The sequence below is a fragment of the Poeciliopsis prolifica genome, unplaced genomic scaffold (assembly GCF_027474105.1).
Source record: "Poeciliopsis prolifica strain line A6 unplaced genomic scaffold, Auburn_PproV2 SCAFFOLD011, whole genome shotgun sequence".
Lineage (NCBI taxonomy): Eukaryota > Metazoa > Chordata > Actinopteri > Cyprinodontiformes > Poeciliidae > Poeciliopsis > Poeciliopsis prolifica.
The window spans coordinates 78,267-90,502 of NW_026562386.1; the positions used below are offsets into that span (position 1 = coordinate 78,267).

Sequence of the window (12,236 nt, forward strand, 5' to 3'; positions counted from 1 at the left end):
AGCATCAGAAAAGCAGGAGGAAGAGAAGCATTCTTTCTCTGGAGGAACTGCAGAGATCCACAGCTCATGTGGGGTAATCTGTTGGTGAGACAACTTTTAGTTGTGCATATGAATTTGGTCTTGATAGAAAAGTGCCAAGATTGTTGAAAGAAAGTCATAAAAAGCCCATTTTGCGGTGTTCTACATGCCATGAGGGGAACGCAGCAAACTCACTTTTGACTTGTATACAATGTGTGCTGGAAATCACACAACTGCAACACAGCATCCATGTGATGAAACATGGCAGTGGTAGTATCATAATGTGGAAATTATATTATTAAGCAAATACAAAGAAGATGGAGAGTTGAACAGAATGCGTATGGAGCTAAATACAGGACAAATGTTTAAAAAACATAAAGTAGAGAACTACTGTGGAACTGTTTATTTTCATGTGCAAAAAGTTCAGCCATACAATAATAATCCAACTGAGAATCTTTGTTAGGACTTTAAAATACATATTCTTTCCATCCAATGTGACTGATCGATTCTGCAAAGAACAGACAAAAAAAAAGTTTGTTGTATAGATGTGCAGTGCTGGTAGAGACACAAAAACACGTGTAATTACAGCAAAAAGTGGTTCAATCAAGTGCCCCCGGAAGTTTGATTCAGGGGGCATCAATACATTTGCACAACACACGTTTCAGATTTTCGTTTGCAAAAATGTAAAAAGACAATGTTTCATTTTCCTCCCTCTTCCCAACGACCGTGTATGTTGTGTTTGTCGCATCACAAGTAAGATACGCTGCTGTTCGTTTTTGTGATTTAACAGAATCCAACAACAGCGCGAAGAGTTTCAGTTCTCCAGCAATATCGTTCTCCGGTTGGGCTTTTTAAATACGTTTCCGGGATGAACTTTATCTTCTTCCAGACCTCTGCTGTGTGAACGAACAGCTGGGAGGACGCCGCGCTTTGGTGGTGGTCGTGTGTTGCTCACTTCTTCTTCTTCTTTTTCTTCTTCTTCTTTTTTTGGTATTCTTCCCCTTTAAAAACCCCCGCTGCCCTGGAGGTGGTATTATCTGGACTCCATGGAAAAAAGTCTTGGGAGTGGGGAGAGCCGGGGAGGGGGGCACCAGCCGAGCCGGAGAAGAGGGATCATGGCGGCACCTCTCGGACGGGACACTCTACCTGACCACTGGTCGTACGGAGTTTGCAGAGATGGACGGGTCTTCTTTATAAAGTGAGCGGCTCTGGGGCTTTAAACCTACTTTGCGGGTCATTTTTATCCCTCCCTGTGGAAGTCTGTTTCGGCTCTTTTCTGTTTTTTATTTTTTATTTTTATTACCCTTCAGTAACAGGTGTCTTTCTTGCAGCGATAAAACTCGCAGCACTACGTGGCTACATCCGCGCACCGGCGAGCCTGTTAACTCGGGACACATGATACGATCAGGTAGGCTGCAGATAAATGATCTGATTTGCGGGATCCCCGGCGGGACACTGTTGCTGCAGCGTGTTTCCTTTCTGTGGTGGGTCCGCTCACTAGGCTCCTGTTTTTTTTTTTAAATCGTCTTGCAGATTTGCCGAGAGGATGGGAAGAGGGCTTCACGGAAGAAGGAGCTAGTTACTTCATCAAGTGAGTGTTTATTTAATTTGTTTATTTTTGCCGTGCATTTTCCTCTAAATCGCTTGTTTCACGTGGACAGGGGCTTCTGCTGCTATGCAACACGCTTGGTCTGTTGCAGGTTTGTGAACACTAATTTATCTAAGGAGCTGCACGTAACCTACAGGGCATATGACACACACACACACAAAAACACAAAGACACATGGATTAACACAGGGATCTCATTTGATAGGTGAAACCAATTATCTCCGTCTGAGAGGAAAGCAGCAAAGCCTTTGCAGGACAGACTGGAAGCTATTAAAATTCTCCTCACATCTTCCATGCAGGACCTCTACTCTCCCTCTCTTTCTCGCTTTCTCTCTCTCCTAGGTGTGCAATCTGTGTGTGTGGCAGTGAGTGAGAGACTGTAAAGGTTGCAGGAGTGGGGTGTGACCATGTGGTGACAGAGATGTATGGCATGATTGCATTACTGAAGGGAGGGAGGACTGGATTTTCAAAGTCACACACTATGGAGTTTCCTTTTTGTCAGATGTTCACACACTTCCCACTTGAACTTCATTATTCATGTTCAAGCTGCACGGTGAATCAGTGGTTAGTGCTTTCCCGGAGCAGAAAGGTCATAGGTTCAAATCGTGATGAGAAAGCGACCTTCGTGTACGAACTTTGACTGTTTTGCAGGTGTAAACGTGGACGTGATTTTAAGTCGTGTGTCTTTGTAATTGACTGACTCTGAAGAGGACAGTTTGTTTGAATATGGACTAAATAAATGTTGGCAAATGTTTTCTCTAGAATACTGGATTCTGGTTCCTATATTAGAAAAAGGAACAAATACATAATGTTTTTAAACAATTAAGAAGCTTTCCCAATTCTTTTCACATTACAACCACATACTATGTTAATATGTTTTATTTGATTTTAAATTATAGACTAATACAAAACTCTGAGAAATCACAAATGTTTTTTTTTTTATTGTTTTGTTTTATCAAGACAAACTTTTACTGGTTAAAATTAAGCTTTTACCTCTTATCTTTGTCTGCACTGGGGGGCAAAAGTGTTTTCAGTAAACACTTTCTAGCTTTTGTCTTTTATTGTTTGCCTCGTCCAGGTTTGCACAACAATTTTCAAGTTTTGCCACATATTCACCTGGAATTTGATTAGGCTATTCGAAAACACTAATCATGCTTTGACCAAAACTATTTCATTGTAGCCCTGGAAGATTGATTTGGATTGATGTCACATTGGAAAAATATAGTTTCAGAACTTTAAAAAAATTTTTTTTCTAGTACTCTTCTTGTCCGCCTGTCTTTAACTCAATTAATATTCCCATCGTTTCTTACGTCTTTCCTATACCACTTTCAGAAGAAAAGAAGCATGTTGGCATAATACTGCCACCATCATGTGTTACTATTGTCAGAATTGTAACCTGTATGATTATTCATCACAATGATTCATCAACATAGCTTATTTAATTTTGCCATGCTTTTAGTTTTTCCCAGTTGTTCCAGACAGAGAACCTGTATTTGTGGCTTTACTTCGACTGAGTGGATAATAGCTACAAATTTGAAGTACTAGTTTTGTGACACAGCATGCACCAATTTGTAAATCTGAGAGAATAATGAAGAAACATTTGTAGTAATCTAAGATAGCAGAAGATGCTTCAAATCCCTATACTAAAAAACACATATATTGGTATAGGACAATACATTTTTGCTCCTGCCCTGCATTGTGGGAAGAATGAAAAGCTCTTCGTACTTCATTATTTGCCTACTTTTTCACAAACACTATGCTTGTGAAGTTGTGGGATATATAGGATCCTAACACTCACGGCTTTGAACGCAGCCTCGTGTTGCCCATTTAGCTCTTTAGAAACATCATAGTTTGAGAAGTTAAGGACTGCTCTTTTGTGACTGTGTTCAAATTATTATTTCCATGTCTGCTTTTTGACTTAACACGACTTAATTCTTCTGAAAATAATGCCCTTTTTTCTTGTGATTTTTTTCTCTGTTCTTTCTCATTTCTAATCAAATGTATTATACATTACTTCCCTTAAAGACTAGCCACTTAAATCAATCAACTGAGAAAACCAAACTATGATTTTGGAGAGTTGTATTCAGGGAAATATAACTTATTTTAAATTGTTTTCAGAATGATAAATGAAAAAATGGTTGCAGATTTTGCCTTTTTTGCACACCACTCCTAGTTTGTTAGTCCAGCAGTTTGCTGACCACAGAGTCCTAGTTAATTTATTACTGCCCCTTGTTGAAATCATGAGTTAGGTTGGCAGAATAGATTAAAAACAGTCAACAAAGCAGGAACATCTTAACTGCCTTGGAGCAAGGGAAGCTTTGGGTTGTGCTGTCAGGTCAAGGTACTTGGCAAAAAGGATAGAGTCCAGTGAAGATGGTTTGAGCTGGACAGCTTTTCAAACCCAGATTTGTATTATTAAGACGTGGAAAGGATCAAGCCAACTTAAACTTTGGCCCTATTTAGGCACTTAAAACGATTGCAAGTTTCATTTGCCAGAAATGGGTAGTAGAAATTCAGCTTTTTGAAATGTTTTCACTCAGTCTGCAAGGATAAGCATCTGTTGTGAATATACTTAAATTTCTATTTGTGACTGTGATGCTTTGTTTTGTCTCACAATTTTATCCCATTGACAAATCATCCTTATTTGGAAGTTATTTTTGTAATAAATTGCTCAAAACAAGTAGACTGTACAATATTAGCAGGATGCCTGTCCCGATTTTCTTTCTATCACTGAACGGTCCAGGAGGTACACAACAACAAACTCAAGAGCTGAAGTCCACATGCTGCTGCCGTGACAACAGTCTGTAGGCACGGTGGTGCGTTGATGGTGGAGTTTAGTTGAGCGGAGGCACAAAGGAAGCATTGTTCATGCAGCTTGACGGTGGCAGGACTCACGTTTACTCAGCGGGCTGCGGGTCAGCTCGCTGCCTGCAGGCCATCGCTGCTTGATTAATGCTTAACGGTGTTGTGGTGAATTGTGGGCTTAGGTCATCCCAGAAATATTCCACTGGTGTTTAGCTTGAGGTACTTTTGATCCGAGGATATTAGTGAACCGATACACCTAAAAAGGAAAAGAAAAGAAGCATTACATGAGTGGCAGTGGATTGAAATAGTCTCTGTGTTGCTGTCTTCCTTTGGGAGGACCTCAGAGGAACTGACCCATTTTGAAATTCATCTTCCAAAATCAGAGAGGAAAGAGGTTTTGACTGCAGGTCTCTCCATTGAGATCTTTCAGCCTGACTAGCACAGATCAACAGAAACAAGAGAAAGGGAGACAAAAAGGCTGAACTTTTAAAAGATGCAATTGATATATTTAATTTACTAGGGTGCTAAAGAGTCATACCACTTAAAATCTTATATAGGAGAATAGCTGTCAGGAGCAATGTTTGGACCACAGAGGGAAAGCCTTTTAATTAACTTATGAAAAGGAATAAATCGCTGTCTAAAATAATTTTCAGGTGAAAGCTGGGGAAGGTGGGGTTTCACATCACCCACACTAGGAAATGTGCAATTCTATAGCTCCCTGAGGGGGAAAAAATGACCCCGCTGAGGCACAATGATGTCCTGTTGAGGACTCGGTTCACACTGTTGAACAACCTCACAATGATGTTGGACAATCCAGCAAAGTGTTTGATATCCACACCAAAACATACAACAGAAAAAGAACTACCTAACGTTCTTCTTTTAAAAAACTTTGTTCACTCATCACAGACAAAAACCCTCAGTCAATATTTCATTGTTACCCAAGATTTTTAATGACTATTTATCTTCCTGTTGCCCCACAGCTTATTATGTATTCAGGTTGTGCTTGCGTTTTTGAAATAGCTGACTGTTTTGACCAGGACAGCAGGAGTTAATTAGCCATCAGATGTTTTGGGAGTTTTGAAGCAGAGCTTTTTAAATCCAGTGAAAATAAAGCCAAGTATCCCTACAGGCCAGTTATCCCCAAACTGCCTTAATGAAGCTTTCTTTTTCTGCAAACACATCAAATTTATGCCTCATTGCTATGGCCAAAACAACCCTGGAAAGTCTGATGTGGGAAACTAGCCCAAACATTGTCTTATGCAGTTTAGAATTAAAAGTTTTCATGAAATGTTGGCGTATATGTTTTTATTGTATTATATGGAGAGATACATTCAACTATGGGGGGACCTGCTCAGTCAAGAAAAATGTGTTTTCCACTGTGTCTACTGCTTTATTTGATTGAAATTGTATCTTTGACAATTGGTTTAAAGTGTATGCTTTCAAAATGAGCAAAAACATCTGTTGTGTTTATGCTGTGTCATTCTGGAGAAGGCACTTACCATAAATTTAAGATTTACAGGCATTGCTTAATATATCCTTCCGTTCTTTGTAAAAAAAAGAAAAAAAAGAGGCAGCATTAGCATACTTGTTTTTTTTTCTATATATAGAACAAGATGCAGGAGAAATCGTCTGAGGTCACATAAGTAGTAGTCATTTAAAATGTCAAAAGTTAAAGTGTATCAAATGTGGATAATGAAAGTGGCATCATGTTTGTGTGGAGGTCTTTGGTTTATAGCATAGGTGTCAAACTCTGGCCCGTGGGCCAAATTTGGCCCGCAGTGTAATTATATTTGGTCCGCGAGGCAATTTCAAATTAATATTAGACATTTACATCAGAAAAGGCATTACATTTTATTTAAATTTTATTTAATATATTTAATATTTTATTTCATATATATTAAATATATTTATTTAATATAATAATATGTTTTATTATTATTAGCAACTCAATTTTGCACACCTGCACTTTTAAGTTAGATAAGCTTTGCTTGTTCAATATTTATTGTTATATCAGAACTTGTTTGGGTCCATATTAAAAGATTCATTTGTTCAACCTTGGCTCGCGACTTTGTTCAATTTAAAGTTTTGGCCCACTGTGTATTTGAGTTTGACACCCCTGGTTTATAGGGAAATAGTTTGGAAATATTTGCTGAGTGCAATATGGGCAGGAATGAAGCACGATGGAAGACACATCATTGAATACCAATGATGGAAAGCAAAGTTGCCAAAAGCTGACAAACAAAGGATCAGTGCAAACAGAGTATTAGGTGAAAGCTGATAATTATAATGTCATTGTGCTCTGAGATTCACTCATTTGCTACCTACTATGCTGGTAGTGGTTGTGCCTCCTTGTTTATGGTGTTCCTTGTAACAGATGTTTCACCTAATGAGGCTCTGTAACACAACAGCTTTTCTGAAAAGTGCATTCCAGTACAAAAAAAAAACAAAAAAACTATTGATTCAAGAAGAAAAAGGGGACTCCTCTTTTATAGTAAAGTTTTTTTTTTTTTAGATTTTCAGGTCCAAATATTTATCTTTGACACAAAGTAATTGCTTCTAGAAATATTTATGGTGCCTGTCACTGGATGTGTGCTGCATAGCATCAAAAGAAAAATGTATGTGAGCTAGACATCAACTTTTTACTTATTGTAAATTCCCATTTGAACTATCTCTTATTTAAATAGTGATCTATCCTGTGACTAGCATACAGTGCTGTCATAACCTAAAACATCTTTAACATGTTGAGGATCTCTGTCATATGAACAAACATCAATTTAATATCCAGTATGGTAATGAGATTATCAGCTTGAAATGCTAGCACTTGCACTTGCAATTTTTCAACAAATGGTTTAGGAATTTTTTAACATTATTTCCTTTTTTGCCTTTGCAAAAAAGATAATTATACATAATTTATATATGAATATACAACATACAGTTTGTAGTCAATATGCTAAAATTAGGACATCCAATTTGTACACCTGAAATCTGCAACGTTTCCACATTGGGTGTTTGTGGTTTGCTTTTCAAACCACAAACAGCAATACACAATACATTAAACATACAATTTATTCCATTTTATTTATTATCATTATTGTTTGTGCAATTCTGATACCATCTCCTTCAGGTATACTTCTTGTAGCTTAACCTTTTTTTCACAAGTGCAGTTTTGTGTGTTGAGATAGTTTGCTCTTGCTGCTCTTCTGGCATTTTTCTTCTTCTTTTTTACCTTTTTTTTGCTGATGCTGACTATCAGCAAAACATTCAACATATTAATGGTTCACTCAGAATATCATTGCCTTATCTGCAAAAGTAAAGGTGCAACTCATTTTGGTAAGCATAGAAGAGCTGCAAGGCTTTTTTAAACATTTGACATGTTTGGTGATAGCAAATATCAGACCGCATGAGGCTGGATATCATCCTTAGTTTATGCAGTGTGAAATTTCTGAATAATTCCAACAGATAAGTTTGTGTTTTCACATTTTGAACTCTTTTCAAAATGCGCCAGTCTTTACTTTCTCATTGCATGTAGTGTAGTCACTTACAATACTGTGTATAATAAAAAAAAAAGTGACAGCTTGTCTGGCAAAAAAATAAATAAATGAATAAATACATATTTTTTTAATTTAATGTACAGTATATATAATATACTGTTTTTAATTATTATCTTTTTATATCATATATGAAATCTCCATAATGTTCCACATTTGAAGATCTCTTTGTGTCCTTTTTGTTGTCTGAGGCAATATGAATCCTCCCTTGGGGTCATGATGATAATAAACTGCGCTGTGTTGTCAATGTCTTGTCCAGAATGAGTTATTATGAAGCTTAAATAATGCACTGTCCTGTTCAGGCCTCAAAGAGAGAAAACAAAGAGCAGATTTAGTGTCTGCAACAGTAGAAGTTTGTTCTGCAGGATCGCCGGGAAGCTTTCCATCAGGCCTTGTCATGACTTGCAGTATTTAGTCCAGGAACCGGCAATGAATGACTACATTAAGATCTGTGGACCTGGCTTGTGCTCTGTGTGATGACATATGTTATTTGTGATGAGTCAGTCGCCTTCTATATGGCTAAGGCAGGTTAAGAAAGTCAGAGCTGGAGCTGCAGGAGTCAGAGTGGAGACAGAGCAGAGGAGATGCCCGAGCTAGGATGGGGACCTGCTGCTTCAGTTGCATGCCTCTGGGTTTGGGGATCAAGTCGACTGATCACGAGGCAGAGGTGCAGCCCCACAGTTTGGAGGAGAAAAAAAGGCAGGCTGAGGAAAGGTAACTGAACTACAAACATTTTAAATTTAGGTTCAAGCTTAGTGTTTGCATGGAAATAATTTGATGCAACAAATCTGAATTCAGCTGTAGACGAATCATAAAAAAAATAAATATGCAACTTATATATTGTAGGAAACTGTATTTATTTAGCATTTCTCACAGACTTGTTTATGAATCAATCTTTGTACTTAAAATGATTCAGGTGTCTTTGATAAAGACAGAGTTTGTTTACTCTTTCTTTTATAGATTTTTGACAAAAGTTGTTTCTGCCGCATTCTGTCAGAATCTTAGAGGGATGGGAGCCACTGCAGAATAAAGCGGGTTTTGCTCCTCTCTCATCTGCCCTTAAGGATGGAAATAAAATTAGTTTGTTCCTACAAAATTTCTAGATGGATGGCATGAAAAAAATGACATGGACAACATATCAATACCTTTTGTGGGGTGTTTATTATTGTGGATAAAAATATTTCATGGATGTATTAACAATGACATACAATAGACATCATTATCTGGAGAAAAATACTGCACCTTCCTTTTTTTGCTGTATAACCAGTGCTAAAATTTTCAATATCAATAAATCAAAATGTGCTCTTTCTCTGTCTCTCTCTCTAAAAAAATAGCAAAAATAATCGTTTAATTTCGTCTGATCAACAACACTGTGCCTTTTGTCTTTCTGCATGAAATTTGCATGTTCTCTGTGTCCATGTGTGGATCAAAAATCAAATCCCTTGCCCCAAATTAATGGAGGATAGAAGGATATCTTGGAAAATTGACATTGTTGGGCTTTATATTACATTATTTTGTTATTCCTTCATCAAAAACATACCTGGAATGTCGATTTGATCCCATGCATGTTTGAGAAATACTTGCATCTTCTATGACAGTCATTTGGGCCAAAAGACTATCACAAAGCGGTGCCTAATTCCACAAATCTCCTTGGAGCTTTTGAGTTTAGTAAAAAATCACATAAAGCTAAAAAAACAACAACAAAAAAAACAAATAAAAAACATTTACTATAATGTGAAATTGGGATAATGTTTCTGTTGGTATCAAAACTACTATCCACATAAAATAATCTGCACCACTTTTTGCCATTTTTAAGCGTTATATTACTTATAAAACATCATTGTAATTGATCAAAATCAGATCTGTTAGGTGAGAACACTAAAATTCAATTTGGACCAGAAAAAAACTGGTTGTTACATTTACTTCGATAACTATAAATGTGTTTATGCACTCTTTTTTCCTTAAGGGTCACTGAGATTGACCTTGGAGTAAATAGAGAGCCATCCTTTAATGTAGAAACACATTTTCATGCATCAAAACTAAAGCAGTCACATTCCTTTGGTATTTCCGGACTGTGGGAATGCCTGTGAACAATCGGAAAGACCATTTGATCAGTGGAGTTGAACCTAGGGTCTGTTGACAGTGATTAGTACTGAAACATTTTTTAATTAATTTTGAGTAGCTGTGACAGCTTCAAAAAGGTGTAAAGAAGAAAAATGTGTGAATTATGGTCCAAAGTCCAATCTGAAAAACGAAGTGATGGTAATATCATATTTATGAAGAGTGAAATCAACATAGTGACAAATACCTAACTCTATTATTATTATTATTATTATTATTATTATTATTATTATTATTATTATTATTATTATTATTAACTTTCCTAAATCAACAACAAGTTAGCCAACTTATTTGTCTCTAATCCTCACTGAATATGTTGTTTTGTTGTAGATGCTAATGTTAATAACCTGAATTAGTAACTCTTCTATCTGTAATTATTCTTTTACTGTTCATCATGTATATTTCAAAATATGTGTAGACTATAGTGACATCAAGCTGCCAAATGGCAAACTGCAAGCAAGTAAATAGTCTCCTTAGCCATATCAAATTTAAGTGTGAGAGAGATATGTACTTATTCACAGAGGAGATATAAGAGGACTGTGATAGAGCTCGGTGTTGGAATAAAAAAGAACAAAAACACTGTTTAGTTCTTCACAGTTCTAAACTGATTAAAGCAGAAAAGAAAACAACAGATTGTGTGTCTACTAATAAATCTTAAAAGATTAAAATCTGCAGAACATGGGCTATGTACATTTTTGGATGCTAAAACACTGTCATCACTTCACAAACTTATATTCAGCAGTTAATTCTAATAAGAATAAATAAGCTCCAAAAATGTCTCTCCGTATCACTTAATTGCATTTTGCTATCACCATCAATGGATTATTGAGTGTGAATAAGATAAATGAATACATTGTTCTGGCCAACTCAGATGTGATGGTCAAATGCAATTTCACTCTCTGCAGCATTATTGAACACACTGACCACACATCTGTGTTATTCCATGCAGATCTATCCGATGTAATTTTCTTTTCAAATAAACAGCCTAATCTAACTGCATCTCATTCTGATATACTTCTCTGTTAGATTAGATGTCAACTTTGCACATTTTGCATAACTCTTATTGATCCATCAATGGTCTTAAATCTGAAAAGTAAAATTAAACTATTTTTTGTAGCCAATAGAAGAGCATGCTGAATACTACCGGTATATGTTTTTTTTTTCATGGCAAATAATTAATTTCTTCAAGATGTCTTTTATTATTTTATCAAAATGCTTTAGCATTCTCTCCCTTTTAAAGGTTACTACACAGTTAAGCTCAGATTTATTGATTATTCATTAATATAAATGTATTGGAAATGGTCCAGCCTGACTTGAATCTGATAGAGGACCATGTGAAGAGAGCTAAACATTAGGGTAATGGCAAGAAGGCCACTGTCATCAAAATACTAGTAGAAACATTAAACAAACTCATACTATGGCAGTCATAAGATGGTTTGATAGCTATAGTATGAATACAGGTTTTTTGTACTGATTATTGAAAATTATCTAAATAATTTTCAACATACTTTTTTTGTTTTAGCATTATCTAATATCCTTTTATATGGTTTTATCTTTTCAGGGATTCTTGGCTGAAAATAATTTGAGATATAAATATAGTGATTGAACCTCATATTCCTCTGACTATGTTGACGTATATTACATATAGGTTATGTCATAAGAATTAAGGCTGAAGTCAGGATTCCTGGTATGTGGCCTGTAGAAACTAAGTTTCTTTAAGAAACAATAGATAGAAAAAATATGTCAGATAAGCTAGATATAGATATATAATGTTCAAGGGTGGTAGCAATGACTTGGCTGTCTATCGAACCAACCTACACCACCTTCATCCATCCCTCTGCTTCTACCTAAAGGTCTGTCTGTGGATTATTGAACCGTCCTTCCAGCAGCTTGAGCTGCCACTCAGTTTTTCTCTCCATCCTTTATCCCTTGTTCCCACTGGCCGTCTGGATGGGATCTGATAAAGTTGACTCGGGGTGAATCAGAGGGCTCTGGTTGCAGTCAGAGACCAAGGTCAGCACTTTTCTGGACAACGCAGCGAGGTGATTACTACTCATCTATATCTAAGACAGTGGGAGGTTTGGTTCGTCCCATTTTCCTCGGTTTCCAGCCTCTGTTATGTTTTTTCTCTTCCTA

The 12,236-nt window shown here is 36.6% G+C and overlaps 1 protein-coding gene across 4 annotated transcripts in view; it reads left to right on the plus strand.

The window, feature by feature from the left end:
* The first annotated feature begins 972 nt into the window (after nucleotides 1-972).
* Nucleotides 973-12,236, plus strand: part of plekha7b (pleckstrin homology domain containing, family A member 7b) — a 70,528-nt gene continuing 59,264 nt past the window's right edge. For 2 of the 4 annotated variants that reach the window (XM_055036999.1, XM_055037002.1), the window contains exons 1-3: nucleotides 973-1,216; nucleotides 1,350-1,426; nucleotides 1,552-1,609. In XM_055036999.1, the coding sequence (XP_054892974.1) occupies nucleotides 1,065-1,216; nucleotides 1,350-1,426; nucleotides 1,552-1,609 (287 nt within the window). In that variant the 5' untranslated portion in view covers nucleotides 973-1,064. The remainder of the gene's footprint in view (nucleotides 1,217-1,349; nucleotides 1,427-1,551; nucleotides 1,610-12,236) is intronic. The other 2 variants (XM_055037003.1, XM_055037000.1) reach the window with 1 other exon arrangement.